The 15,812-nt window shown below is 50.4% G+C and overlaps 1 protein-coding gene across 2 annotated transcripts in view; it reads right to left on the bottom strand.

The window, feature by feature from the left end:
* The window catches only part of LOC122379407 (fibulin-2-like), a 222,546-nt gene that overhangs the window by 18,897 nt on the left and 187,837 nt on the right, over window positions 1-15,812 (bottom strand). For both annotated transcript variants that reach the window (XM_043361616.1, XM_043361617.1), the window contains one exon: window positions 13,535-13,675. In XM_043361616.1, the coding sequence (XP_043217551.1) occupies window positions 13,535-13,675 (141 nt within the window). The remainder of the gene's footprint in view (window positions 1-13,534; window positions 13,676-15,812) is intronic.

Raw genomic sequence — 15,812 nt, forward strand, 5'->3', positions numbered from 1 at the left:
GATAGAATCCAGTTTCACCAGCTCAAACTACCCCCATGGGGTAGTTTTGGCATCTCTTGTGAATGTTTGCTAAGCAAGCAGCATCAGCAAAACAACGGAACGTTTTGATTGGTCGAGAATTTCATTTCACGACGGCGTGAAATGAAGAACACATTCGATTTGGCTTCTTGTATTTGTCTACCAATCACCTTGGTAACGATGGCACCATGGCACCTCAGTTTCCAAGATTCACAACTTTATTGAGAAAGGAATGCAATGCACAACCGCGAATCTTGATGGATATGTTACATTATCGAATATCTATTTATCTTATCTAGTTTTATTATCGAATAGTATCGAATGTTTTGATATTAATTAGTGTTTTAGTAAATTAGATGCTTAGATTAGATGTTTAAATTAGATATTTAAGATAAGATTAGATGTTAAATTAGATTAGATGTTTAGTGTTTTATAATTAGAATGTTTTAGAAAACTAGTGCATGTTTTAGTATCGAATACACCTTGCTTGGTATTTTTGACGACTTTTAACTACGATTCTTTTGCACCAGATGCTTTTTATTTCTAATGTGCATTACAAAATACATACATTACAGATGCACGGCACATAACGCAACTTAATTGAGATAGGTATGCACAACAGCGACAAAAAAAAAAGATATGGAAAGTATCGAATCCACTTGGCCTGGTATTTTTAACAACTGCTTCTTACGAATTTCCAGCACCATATGCTTTTTATTTCTAATGAGAATTATCTAGGTATGCACGACACATCCTCTTGCTGATTTAGGTACGGCATTTTCATATTGATTTCAGTTGTTAGCGTCTTGATATTTGCTGGATATTTGCACATTGACCGTAATACATAGATGCCTCAAATCAAGGCCATATATAGGCTCAAATGATAATTTGAATAGATCACACAAGTACTTGGATCATTTCAACAAGACGCAGCATGTAACCACCGTGAAGAATATGTGCATTTTTATTGTTTATATTTCAAGGCTTCCTCATCCGGTATTCAAGGTCACTGTTGAAGAAAACCTTTAATAGTTAAAAAAGTAAAATTCCTGGCATTCAGCTATGGGCGACATCTATAATGCTTCTTTTGGTGTTGTAGATCACAAGCATAGGTGGCGCAGGCTACATGCAGTAAAATACTTGGATGAAATTTGAAGTAGGTATGCTATGAATGCGTACTCAAACGTGACAGGTGATTGGACTTCAATAAATTATGTTCTTATTACTATTTTACTGTCAATTCTTGCTCACAATTGGTATCATATTCACAGATTACCCCACGAATGTCTGCCGTAATTTTGGTCTGATATTTGGGGTAGAACCGACGATAATCAGCTGATTGATTGGCCTGTTCAGTTGCTCACGGACCGTGAGCATCTGTTTGCATGGCAAATTTGGGGTAAAATAAGAACTACTCCATGGGGTAGTTTGGAAGTGGCCAATCAGAACCTACCCCATTTGGTGAAACTGGTTTGGGGTAGTTTCGCCGAAACTACCCCAAACAGAGCTTGGTGAAACTGGGCCATGGAGACGGAGGTAAGTTTTTATGTCATTAAGCTGCAGAATAACTCTACCTAAGTAGCAATAATCACCGGTTGATGGAACATTGTTGAAATGTGAGTAATTCCTTACGGTGAATGGAGTCACGGACCCATGAGCCTTACGATAAGTTTTCATTAGATTTCGCCATACATTTCGTGCCCAAATGTTTTGGAATTTATTGTTGCATATAAAATAAAGAATGACATGCATGTATTGTTAATTTGCGTCACGTGGTTAACAACTGCAATTATGACTCTGTTGGAGAGTGTATTTTGATCCCATAAAGGTGTATGATTCCGAGAATCATTTGACAATATCTGGTATAAAGACTGATTGAAAAGAAGACGTCATCGTCAATAGATAAAATTGTAGCTGCAAGGGTGAAGACACATGTAAGCTACATTTAAAGTCTCGTTGCAGTCTGGCTAATCGTTCCTATAAGCTTCAGAAGCAGAACATACCCATGGGTATGTTGGTTAGTTGTACCATACTATTGGTCTCAAGATAAGGGCCCAGGCGACCCGATGAATATACCCTTTATGCCCTCGCCGCAGCCCGGTTCGAGTGCATCCCTCACCCCTGCACACAACCCAATCCCCGCACTCGAATATTACCGGTATTTCTTATATAGGAGACCAATAGTATAGGTAATGTTGATATTATAGCTGATGTATGACGCTAACAGGAACAGGCTCTGAGCCGGTATAGAAAAACCATCCCAAGAGTCATTTGACACCGTTGAGGTGACACCTACGAGGGGTGTTTTTTTGAAGCGTACCAAAAACGCGCAGTTTCCAGGAGTCCGATTACACCCGGAATCAGACACCCCCCGAGGTAATCTGACTCTGGTTGGGAGTGTATTTTATACCACATGTCGTCAAATGATTCCCGGAATCATACACCGTGTGGGATCAAAATACACCCTCAAAATCCAATTACTCCCTGAAGTGACACCTAAAAGGGGTGTTTTTTGAAGCGTACCAAAAACGTGCAGTTTCCAGGAGTCAGATTACACCCGGAATCAGACACTTCCTAGAGTATTATGACTCTGATTTGGGGTGTATTTTTATTCCATAAGGTGTATGATTCCGGGAATCATTTGACGCCGTACGGTATAAAAATACACTCTCAACCAGTGTCATAATACCCTAGAAAGTGTCTGATTCCGGGTGTAATCGGACTCCAGAAAACTGCGCGTTTTTGGTACGCTTCAAAAAACACCCCTTTTAGGTGTCATTATTTTTTTCAGTGTAGACAATGAAATTTCCAGATAGCATCTCGGATTTTTATGTTTCTTGCATAGAATTTTCATAAATCAACCGTTAAAATGGCCAATTTCGTCAAATTCAGAATTTTTGCCATTGGATCTAATGTAAAACATGGTTTCTTTCAGTCTCTTGGGAACACGATTTGCGTACCTCAGATTGAAAAACACTTCAAAAGGCGCAGATAGTAGACGAGTAAATCTACTAGATAGCATCTCGCTTTTTTCGTATCTGGCCATGTTTCTTCATAAACCCTTTTCAAATATAGTCAATTTAACATTAAAGTCTATGGATTTAGTAGAATTTTCATATCCGACTAAGTTTGGGCTACCATCTCTGTTGACCGTGGGCCGGGCGGACCCTACCACCCGTAGGGGGAGGTGTTTCGGCCCCCTTAAGATCTCGAAAATTCTCCGGCCGATTTTCAAAATTCAAACGGCGATCGATAGCCCCACCGGGGAACTACCTTGTGACCAAATTTCATTGACCTAGATCAAACCGATGACGTCACAGGTCAGGTCAAAGGTCGGATTTTCATCGTTCACAGACATTTCAAGAAATGTGTTGTGAAATCGAGTGAATTGGTAAGTTATTGAAAACTATTACATGGCTCCTGTGTTAATTTGGCATGAGATATTTTTTACTATTGCCCCCCAGCAAACATGCCCACATGGGTCCCATATGGGGTGAACATGGGCCAGATGGGCCCACGTGGGACATGGGCTACAGATGGGCTACCCATATGGGCCCCATATGGGATAAAAATGGGCCAGATGGGCCAAACGCATGCATGGGCTGGAGATGGGCATCCCATGTGGGTCCCATATGGGGTGAACATGGGCCAGATGGGCCCACGTGGGACATGGGCTACAGATGGGCTACCCATATGGGTCCCATGTGGGCGCCGCGTGGGTCCCATATGGGGCCTACGTGGGCTGACCCATATGGGTCCCACGTGTCACCCACTGCCATTCCCATGTGGGACCCATATGGAAGAGGTGGGGGGCCCATGTGGGCCCCATATGGGAACCATGTGGGCATGTTTGCTGGGGGCATCAGGTTACTGACCGTTCAGTGTCAGGTTACTGACCTTTCTGAAGGTGAGAAGCGGTTGCCATGTCAACGGTCAATAGTAAGTTGCTCGCGCAGTGGTGTTTGAACAAAAATTCAATTGTCGTAATTTTATCGTCGTTTTCTCAGACTGTTCAGTTTTATTTCGTGATTGGCTAGTCAAGTCATCAAGAACTGGGCCGTCATTTGAACATGTCCGTTCAAATACCCCGATTTAATTTGTTGGAGCCGCTTGAGTTGGATGAGCTATTTTCATCGCGCAGGGCTCAGGGCACTAAAAAGGTGATTAAATCAGCAGAAGACGTCTTCATTGAGTTCTTGCAAGTAAAAGGCATATCTCCGGACTGAGCACCACCTACACCAACCACTGCATCCGGGCTACAGCCATAACCAGCCTGGACCACGCTGGGTTCGAGGGCCGACATATACAGCAAATCAGCGGCCACAAGTCCTTGCGTCTCTCCAACACTACGCCAAGATGGTCTCGGACGATCAACTGAGGAATATGAGCAAAACGCTCAGCCTCGTGGGAGATGCAACGACATCCACAGCATCTACATCAGTGGAGCCTCAGACCGGCGGCGGCCAGCTCTTCACAGGCTGCATCTTCAACTTTAACATGTAAAGCAACTAAGTGTGTGCCGTAGACATGTGACGTGGCTATGATTGTATAGCCAATACATTCAATTGTACCATGATATTTGTGTTTGGATATTTTTTATTACGGGATGAATGAGTACTAAGTAAAGATTCCGAGGGTTGGCCATGTAATAAAACGAATACTGCATGGGGGAGCGGGCAATAGCAAAAATATTGCCCTCTGTAACGTCACTGTCGCCCTCGGGTGAAGACCTCCACAAGTGCTATTGCCCTCGGCTTCGCCTCGGGCAATAGCACTTGTTTCGGTCTTCACCCTCGGGCGACAGTGACGTCACATCGGGCAATATTTTTTGCCATTGCCCGCTCCCCCATGCAGTATTCGTATAATATCGATGGTACATTGTTCGTCAAACACATACTTTGCTATCTGAGGCCACTGATACCAGGTCAGGTCACAGAGGTCAGGTCACTGGGGGTCACAATATGAAAGTGTCATGTGATACATGTTTTATGGTCCATATTACATGATAAATGCGATTATTTGTGTCAGGCAGCCTTTGGGTCCAGCTTAGGTAACGTTTCGGTCAAGGTCAGGTCAAAGTCAGGTCAAATTAGGTCAAATTTCAAAGTTGATATTTTTACATAAAATGGGTATCGATTCGATGCAGCTTGTCACGGGGAGTCTAATGGTGGTCTTTGTTTTGACCTATATGGTGTAGAATTGCCAAAAACTGAGTTTGAAAGTTTAACGTCATCATTTTTGAACAGTTTTTTCGCTATAACTTGGCCAAAAAACGAGAAATTGATCTGAAATTTGGTATGTAAATAGAAGACGGTGGGTACTATCACATATATTCCGTTTTTTTCGAAACTCAAAATGTTTTTAAAATTTTTTGGCTTATGTAAAAAAAAAGATTTTTGACTTTTGGGGTCAAAACTCTAAAATTTTACAAATCCGAGATGACAGTTTTGTACCCCTGCAATTTTACACCTTTTATGTCCTGATCATTTTTCTGTATCTTCAAAGCTGTAGGCCTGGCAGCTCTTCTCGCGAAGGTCTTTTTTTCGGTCGAAAATGGCAGAATATGACGTCATGCTGACGTCATTTGTGGCCAACCTATCATAGCCTCTGGAAAAACTTTTGGTCACAATGTGTTAAATTGATACCCGAAGTAGTCCTGAAAGTTTGATGTCGATATCTCCAGCCGTTTAAGAGATATCGACCGAAAAGGACAGGGAGGGACGTTTCGCCCCCCCCCCCCTACGGGTCGCGGGTTAGGGAGCCCTCTGGGTTGAAGCTCCCGTCGGTGACCTCCGTGATGGTGCCCGGATGGGCGGCGGATCGTGCCATTGGCGTCAACTTTTCGGAACCTGCTAAGAATTGAATGGCGGATCTACCTTTTTAGGCTCCAGTTCGAATAAGTCAAGTTCAAATTCGAATAAGTCAACTTCATATTGGAAGATGTCAAATACAAAATCGGATACCTCAAGCTCAAATTGAGATATGCCAACATCAAATTGGAAGAAGTCAAATGCAATTTCGTCTTACTTAAGATCAAATTCGAATACGCCAAATTCAAATTAGAATAAGGCAGCTTCAAATTCGTCTTGTATTAGTAGTATTTGTTTACTTGTCATCCTTATCACTATAAATAATTTCTTTGTCACCGAATGCATTGCATTTCCAGTCACAATGCAAATATGCTTTGATGATGGACGAATGGAAACAGGAAACAGACCATGGAGGCAGCCCCCGGCGTGTCACCGCCGCAGGCGGACACGGACCGAGCTGGATGTACCGCAGCGCAGCCTACAGAGCCGGCTGACGCCCACGGAGCTTCGCCGTCGCCGACGGGAAGCCTTCCAACGCGGACCAGCCATGGAAACGAAGCCGCTGGTGACGCCATGTTGCCGCCGCCGGCGGACACGGGCCAACCCGGGGCCACTGCGGTGCAGCCTGCAGGCCCGGATGCAGCGGCTGTAGCTTACGGAGCCTCGCCGCCGCCGGCGGGAGGCCTACAAACGCTGAGCACGGGCCGAGGTGCAGCTGCCGGCCCCGCCGTGTCACCGCCGCCGGCGGACACTGGCCAGATTGGGTGCAGCGCAGCGCAGTCTACCAGGCCGGCTGCCGCCTACGGAGCCTCGCCGCCGCCGGCGGGAGGCCTACCCACGCGGACCAGGGACGGAGGTACAGCCGCCGGCTACGCCGTGTCGCCGCTGCCGGGGGACACCAGCCAAGCCGACTGTTGTGCGGCACAGCCCACCGAGCTGAGTGAAACTACTGACGTCTACGGAGCCTCGCCGCCGCCGGCGGGAGGCATGCCAACTCGAAGCACGGATGGAGGCCCGGCCGCCAGCACCGCCGAGTCGCCGCCGCCGGCGGGCACCGGCCAAGCCGGCTGTAGTCATGCGGCGCAGTCTACCGAGCTGGCTGACGCCTACGGAGCCTCGCCGCCGCCGGCGGGAGGCCTGCCAGTACGGAGTGGGGACGGAGACCCGCCCGAACAAACGGTAGCGGCTCACGCCGCCGCGCTCCTCCGTACGCTGCAGGGATGCGTGTCCGCCGGTGACAAGTCCGACCGGCGCGGTGACACGAACCTCGGTTACACCACCCTCCACTCGGTCGAGGTGGTGGATGACCTGCTCGGTCCGACCGTCGATGACGAGGTGTGGGAGGACGCTGAGGACCCGCTTCACGCAGCTGCCGTCGCAGCTATGCACGCTGAGCGGGATACGGAGTGCGACGCGCGTCTGCCGCCGCTCGTGGACCCGAGTCTAGGGGTGACCAGAGCCGCCGCTGACCGCGACCCGTGGCCGCCACCGACACCGGAGCGACGCCTGCCGCGGACCTCTCCGTGCGACGGCGGGCGCGTCCGCTGCAAGAAGCGCCCGAGACGTCGCGGAAGAGAGCGCAGGCGCCGCCGTCTGCACCGCGCTGCGGTGGCCTTGTGCGCCCGGACCCCGGAGGGTCTGCTGTGGCGCCTTGGGGTGAAGACGATGTGATCGTCTTGGGGGGGGAGGTGTTGTGTTATGGTCCAAACCCCGCACGGCTGCTGGCCGCGCCTGCGCGCGCCCCTGCCGCCGCCACCGCTGGCCGCCCCGGCTCCGTGCCTGTGAGCGCCTCTGCCGCCGCCAGCTGACTGTGCGCGCCGAGCGGCATGACTGGCGCGGGTGACTAACCGCGGCGCTCGCCATACTTGTTTTTCTTCTTGGACACTCTTTCGGCCTGAACGTATCGCAGTACAATAAATCGCGTTTTCCATTGATTGTGTGCTCTTTCACTCGAAACGAACCAAAACATAACAATCTTGACCTTGACCTTGACCTCAAACTTTAAATTAAGTACATGTTTTTAGTTGTTCGTGATGAGATCTTTCGATTGGCGTTTGATTTTTCCAAATCGGACCATTAGTTCGGGAGATAACAGGGGGGTAAAATTTACCTCCCCCCCCCAGCCCCCCGCGCGGGTTAAAACTCACATTGGGCGGATAGGGTTTCTCAGGTATTGACTCCAAAACAACGTATTCGACTCCCGAATACATCCAAGTGATCCGCCTCGTTCCTGGTTAAGCTCTAATTTGATCAAGTGACTAATAAGGGGCGAAAAAGCGACAAAAGGCATGAATTTCCCTATGGCGGCGGGCTGCCGGGACGCCGCGCGGCGCACCGGCTATTTCCACTTTTGACACACCATGCAATTAAACAGACTCTTTCTTTTCCTTTCCAGACTCTTTCCATGCAATTAAGACAGACCAGGCTCAAACAGACTCTTTCCCCGTTCAGGAAATAGCATGCGAGAGCATGGTTCATGGTTCATGGTATTTTTGGCTTACGGGCCACCACGCCTATTCAAATACATTATAATTCTTCCCCAGGGGCGGATCCAGGAATTTTCGGGAGGGGGGGCGGCAAGTTGAAATAGGGGCGACCTGGCAATCCGGGGGCGCCAAACCGTCGTCAAAATCGAGATTTTAAAACCCACGCCGTGCGTTGTCACGTCCCCCTAGGTTTTTCGCAAATATCTTTAAGACGGCTGCGCGCAGCACCGCCGTTTTAAAGATATTTGCGCCCAACCTCTGCTTGGATCGCCCAATCCGTCATGGGAAGCTCACTTTGCTGAAGTCGCCTCATTTCTTCTAAGAACGACCAATTTGCTGTAGGCGGCCCACTTATCTGGGACGCCCATATTTTTGCTAGAAGTGCCCCTCTTCTTCTTGATGCGTCCCGCTTCTACTGGGAGTGCACCTTTTCTGTTAGGGCACGCCTTTGCTGCCGGGGAGTCCCTTTTTCTATTGTGAATGGGGCGGCCCTTTCCTGTTCGGCGACCCCAAATTCTGCTGGGGGCGCCACATTTCTGCCCAACTTTTGCTGGGGTGCCCCTCTCCTGAAGGGGCACTTATCTTTTGCTAGAGACGCCTCTTCTGGGGGCGCCCTTCCACTGCGGGGGACGTCTCTCTCCTGCCAGAGGCATCCCTTTTCTTCTTATGGGGCTCCTCTTTTTGCTTGGGCGGCCCTCTTCTGCTCGGAGCGGGGCACCACTCTCCTTTTACTGGGGCACAGCCCCTCTGCTGGGGTTGCCCTTCCGCTGCCTCAGGGGCGCCCCTCTTGTGCAGAATATACTCCTTTTCTTCTTGTAATGAGGCGCCTCTCTTCTACCGGGGGCGCCCATCTGCTGCTGGGGCGTCTGTCTTCTGCCGGATATTGTCAATGGGGCGCCCCTATCCTGCTTGGCGAGCCCAACCTCTGCTGAAGGCTCCCCATCTCTGATCAACTTTTGCTGTGGCGCCTCTCTTCTGCTGGGGCGCCCCTCTCCTGCAGGGGGCTCCTCTCTTCTGCTGGGGCGCCCCCCTTCGCTGGGGCGCCCATCTCCTGCTGGAGGCTCCTTTCTCCTGCTGGGCCCCCTCCGCTGCCGGGGGCGCCCCTTTTCTGCCAGTGGCACCCATTTTTTATTATGGGGCTTCTCTTTTTCTTTGTTGGGGCGCCTATCTGCGGTTAGGGCGCCCTTCTTCTTCTTGGAATGGGGGCGCCTCTCTACTTTTGCTGGGGCGTCGCTCCTCTTCAGGGGGACACCTCTCCTGCCAGGAGTGCCCCTCTTGAACAGAAGGCATGTTTTTATACTTGTAATAATCTTCTGCTGGGGGCGCCCAGCTGCTTCTGGGGCGACTCTGATCTGCTGGGAATGGGCAATTGGGCGTCGCTCTCCTGCTTGGTGAGCCCAACTTCTGCTGGAGGCGCCCTATTTCTGCTCAACCTTTGCTGTGTCGCCTCTGTTTTGCTCGGGGCGCCCTCTCTGCTGCGAGCTATGGGCGCCTTTTTCGGATGTCGGGGGGGGGGGGGCGGCCGCCCCCGTCGCCCCCCCCTGGATCCGCGCCTGTTCGCTTGCGGGAGGTGCGTGGGATTGATGCGAGCGTGCTTCCATGCATTTGAATAGGCTCTCGCGTGCTGTTGAGGGCGACTAGAGTGCTGGACACTGTAAAGGCGCCATCGGCGCACAATATGATCGTGGAAGGCGCCTGCTAGATTTGGGAGGGGCTAAAGCCCAGTGTGCCCCTCCCCTTGGCTGCGCCCCTGAGTCCTTTGTCTAGCGATTTCTCGAAGTATGTATCGCGTCCGTAGGGGCCTTGGGAGCTGCCGGTGACCACAGGGGTCTTATAAGGCCCCTGATGACTCGGGACCCGTAGGGCGTACGGCCTACGGATCCCGAGTCATGTGGACCATATCACCACAGGGCACCGCATCTTTTTCGAGATAAATGACCGTTCTGAAGCGTGTCGCATTTTCCTGAGCATGATCTGGCGTTTACATAATATTAAGCGCCTGACGGCCCCTCTCCTGTCTGCGGCTGACAGCTTACTGACAAGCCACCTGGCGATCGCCAACTCAACCCTAATTACGACGTTGTCCGCTAGGTGGCGGGGTCATACAATCCCAGGCAGGACAAGGGATTCTCATAATTATTTTGCTATCATATTTCCCCCTTTTTAAAGTCATTTAAAAGCGCTATTGCGCAAGTAATTTTTCGATTAGCAGCGATATCAGCCGCCGCATCAGGGTCCGGATGGAGCCAGGGAGCGTATGCCCCGGTGACGTCACCGTAGTGTTGCAGATTTGTAACATTAGCGAGCCCGGACGATCTTACCTAACTTATACGGCCTTGCTCGCGTGCGATTTCCTGACTGCGGAAAGAGTCTGTTTAGGCATAAGCCCTTGTCCTTTTGTATCCAATACCGTATACCGCCTGTTGGTAGCATGCTCCATTTTAGAGATATTAATGGGGGAGCCGTTATCCAACCCCGTCTGTGCGAAGTTGGCCCGGACCAACGTCGGTGCGCGGACATAGCCTAACATTGCGAGCCATTGCCTGCCCTAGAGTGTGAATATAGCATTATTCTTCAGAGAGAAGTGCAAATAAAAGTTAATGATGCAAGAAAGGCGGCTAAATTACATCGTCATTACGCCTCTTACATTAGATAGTTGTAACGAAAAAACAACTTTTTCATAATAGCTCAAAATCTACGCGTCATGGTGTGTCAAAAGTGGAAATAGCCGCCCGGCTTTAGTTCGCCAGCCTTGTCAATAGATGGCAGTACCACAATATGGGCAGTGGATCGTGCAATTGACGTCAAATTTTCGTTATCTGCTAAGAATTGAATGGCGGATCTTTTCATGCAAGAATCATGTAAATCAGTCCACAACTTTTCTAGCAACAGAGATATGAAGTCAAACACCCTGCCAGAGCGGCGGCGCGTGGCCGGCGGCGGCCGTTACGCGCCGCCTGGGAGACTGGCGGCGCTGAACGGTTCCGACTTGGCACTGCACTAAAACCTGTTAACTGCTTGGAATGGTTATTATAGCAACATTTTCATTCAAGTGAGGGATAACCAAGGGCAGGAAGTATGTATGCTTGTGTGCGTACTGTGTAGGTAAGCCAAGAAACTGCATTAGCAGATACTCGCTAATATTAGATCCAGCCAAGTCCAAACGCATTCCAGGGGATGTGTTCCTGATGGGTCAACAATATTTATCGTTCGAGGGCGGATACAGTTTTAACAGTACAAAAAATATTTTTCCACAACTCTATTCCTTGAATAATTCTCTTCAACGTCTCATTCTTAGTTAAGCGAATTAGCCCACCCTGGTTGAATAAATAAGGCGATTTCGCCACAAGGTCGCGGAAAACCGACCGAAAACGGCCGCGCTCAGCGTTAATTTGGGCATGCAGACTCTTAAATACTCGCATTGGGCGGGTAGGGTTTCCCAGGTATTGGCTCCAAAACACCGTATTCGGCTCCCGAATACGTCCAAGTGACCCGCGTCGTTCCTAGTTAAGCTCTAATTAGATCAAGTGACTCATAAGGAGCGAAAAAGCGACAAAAAGCATGAATTTCCCTATGGCGGCGGGCTGCCGGATTGCCAGACGGCGCACCGGCTATTTCCACTTTTGACACACCATAGCGATATCAGCCGCCGCATCAGGGTCCGGATGGAGCCAGGGAGCGTATGCCCCGGTGACGTCACCGTAGTGTTGCAGATTTGTAACATTAGCGAGCCTGGACGATCTTACCTAACTTATACGGCCTTGCTCGCGTGCGATTTCCTGACTGCGGAAAGAGTCTGTTTAGGCATAAGCCCTTGTCCTTTTGTATCCAATACCGTATACCGCCTGTTGGTAGCATGCTCCATTTTAGAGATATTAATGGGGGAGCCGTTATCCAACCCCGTCTGTGCGAAGTTGGCCCGGACCAACGTCGGTGCGCGGACATAGCCTAACATTGCGAGCCATTGCCTGCCCTAGAGTGTGAATATAGCATTATTCTTCAGAGAGAAGTGCAAATAAAAGTTAATGATGCAAGAAAGGCGGCTAAATTACATCGTCCTTACGCCTCTTACATTAGATAGTTGTAACGAAAAAACAACTTTTTCATAATAGCTCAAAATCTACGCGTCGTGGTCTCATGAGCACAAGGTGGCTAGCAAGGTGGCAAAACAAATGCAGTGAGTGCGTAAGGCAGCAAATAACGGCAGCGCGGCGGTTCAGTCGGGAAGGCTGGTGGTCCCTCCTGTTCCACTGGGCCGTCACTGGGACCGTCACTGGGCCGTCACTGGACCTTCACTGGGCCCGTCACTGGGCCGTCACTGGGCCGTCACTGGGCCGTCACTGGGCCGTCACTGGGCCCGTCACTGGGACCGTCACTGGGCCGTCACTGGGACCGTCACTGGGACCGTCACTGGGACCGTCACTGGGCCGTCACTGGGCCGTCACTGGGCCGTCACTGGACCTTCACTGGGCCGTCACTGGGACCCTGGGACTGGGGGAGCCGACGGCGGCGGATATTACAGATGCAAGTGATTTTACATGTGTTGTAGGAAGCGTGCTTTGGATTGTCTTTTCAACTGAGATTATGCTATTTTAATTTGGCTAATGGCTGTTGGGAAGAACAAGGTGTGATGACATCATTCCAAAAACAGACCCGCACAACCTCCCCGACAGACCTGCGCAGCCTCCCCCACATACCAGTGAGGCCTCCCCACAGACCAGTGAGGTCTCCCACAGACCAGTGAGGCGTGACCTCCCACAGACCAGGGCGGCCTCCCACTGACCGGTGAGGCGTGACCTCCCACAGACCAGAGAGGCCTCCCACAGACCTGCACAGCCTCCCCGCAGACCAGAGAGGCCTCTCACAGACCTGCACAGCCTCCCCGTCCCCACAGACCAGTGAGGCCTCCCGCAGGCCTGCTCAGCCTCCCCACAGACCAGTGAGGCCTCCCACAGACCTGCACAGCCTCCCCACAGACCAGAGAGGCCTCCCACAGACCAGTTCAGCCTCCCCCACAGACCAGCGAGGCCTCCCACAGGCCTGCTCAGCCTCCCCACAGACCAGCGAGGCCTCCCACAGACCAGCGAGGCCTCCCACAGACCAGCGAGGCCTCCCACAGACCAGTGAAGTCTCCCACAGACCAGCAAGGCCTCCCACAGACCAGCGAGGCCTCCACAGACTAGTGAGGTCTCCCACAGACCAGCGAGGCCTCCCACAGACCTGCGCAGCCTCCGCGGGCCGGGGAGAAGCGGTAGCCGAGCTCGCAGCGGACGATACAGTTGAATCCGCCGTCGGTGTTCTGGCACAGCTGGCCCTGGTCGCGAGTGCAGTTGTCCAGACGCTCGGCGCACTCGTCGATGTCTGTCCGTCGTTACGGGGGCGTCAACAGGCGGCACAACCATGGCAGGGCACATGGCGGTTGTGAACACCTATAAGCGGTCTCGCGGGTTTAAACGGTAGGTTTTGCTTTTTTACATTTCCAGCTTTATCTCAGAAACTATAACGATATACGATGAAGCCATTTTAGAGGATCATAGCAGGCATGCATACGAATAAATCGATCGCATCCTCAACCCTTTAACCCGGCAGTTGCTGGGGTATTTCGTCACCCACCGTTTGCTGGGGGGGGGGGGGGCGTTAAACGCCCCCAGCCGATAACTCGAAAACCAATAGGCGCAGCGAAACGCACGAGGCGGCAAACGAAAGAACGCGACGAGACGCTTCAGATGAGTACTTTAAAGTTGAATTTTGAGGTCACAGGTCAGGTCAAGGTCAGGTCAAACACCTCAAATCGGGCTTTCAGTAGCATGGACTTCAGGACTTCGCAATGGGCCTAAAACAAAATGTGGCAACAGAAGCTCCTAAAAATTGTTATCATGTACGCCTGTCAACAAAAAGAGCATAATCTTGTCGTAAATTTCGTGTGCCGTGTTGTCATGTGTGTTTCTACCATAGCTTTGAGAAGTGATCAAGATGATCCGAAACTCAGCTTTTACAAACGAATACCTACACAGCGATCGATCGACTCCGAAGTGTGGCTTTTGATAATTATCAATGCGAATTTAGTGCATGCATTCAAAAAAATATGCCAAAATGTGAGCCTTATTAATAAATAAATGCAATTTAAGTGCTATTTTAATAGCGTAACGGTTTCTGTGACCGGATTAACTAGTGTGATATTTCTCTTTTCATGCTGAATTTGTTATCTGTGTTGATGTAAGCGTTATCAGCGTTTTGTGTGCGTGAGGGGGCGCAAGCATGTTATTGTTAGATGGTCTCAGCGGGCGGTGGGTTGGCCCGGCGGCAGCGGCAGCGGCAGCCAGCCCAGCTCGTTGGAAGCCGTTAGTCCCCGTACCCTAGCCGCCACAGCGTCCCAGCGCAGTGAGCGGAAAAGGCGTCCCAGTGAGCGGAAACGGCGTCCCAGTGAGCGGAAACAGCGTCCCAGTGAGCGGAAACAGCGTCCCAGTGCCCCGCGGACACACCGGACTCAGCGTACCAATGGAAACAACCTTCTAATGAACAGAGTGTCCTATGTAATACGAGAAGTAGTAGCCTTTGCTCATATTAATGTTCAAATAATGCACAAAATTGGATATATTAAAATAATACTGATATTTCGCCTTGCGGCATCATCAGAGTACACACATACAACTTTAGGTTTAACAAAATGCAAGAAAGAAAGAGACACGTGCGACTTTACCACGGGAACAAACGCCAGCCGATAGTCAAATCTTGTCCTATATAAGAACATTGGAAGAACCTATAACATACGTTGACTACATTTTATACATATGATAACAAATACATGTAACAGTACGGTAGAGCGAAGAACAAACACACAACAGCAATAGGAGACGATGTGCAGACTGCAGAGGCCAGAAACCTATACCACACACCATGTCGGTCAGACACCAGAGGGCTACCCTAGTAGAGGCCATGTATCTAACTGATTGTTCAGACTGGGACGCCTGTCCCGAATGGCCAGAGCCTCTGCTATCTTTCTGTCTGCTGCATCTTTGCACCGGCGTATGATGGAGACAGACAGCCGTGGCTCTGACACATTGGGGTGACACTGTTCCATATGATCACCGAATGGGGTCTGCCGAGTGCGATTCGCGCCGTCACGGAAATGCTCATCGAATCTATATCTGATACACCGTTTGGTTTCACCGATATAGACTTGCGGTGGTCCTCCCAAGTCAGCACATATGGTGCACGTGATTGTGTACACCACGTTCTTAGTGGTGCACCGACCCGTCAGACCATTGGTGCACGTGCGGCACCAATGGGCAGCTTCAGCTTCGGGTCGGTGCACCACTAAGAACGTGGTGTACACAATCACGTGCACCATATGTGCTGACTTGGGAGGACCACCGCAAGTCTATATCGGTGAAACCAAACGGTGTATCAGATATAGATTCGATGAGCATTTCCGTGACGGCGCGAATCGCACTCGGCAGACCCCATTCGGTGATCATATGGAACAGTGTCACCCCAA

This window comes from Amphibalanus amphitrite, unplaced genomic scaffold (assembly GCF_019059575.1).
Source record: "Amphibalanus amphitrite isolate SeventyFive unplaced genomic scaffold, NRLGWU_Aamphi_draft 000077F_arrow, whole genome shotgun sequence".
NCBI classification, from domain to species: Eukaryota; Metazoa; Arthropoda; class Thecostraca; order Balanomorpha; family Balanidae; genus Amphibalanus; species Amphibalanus amphitrite.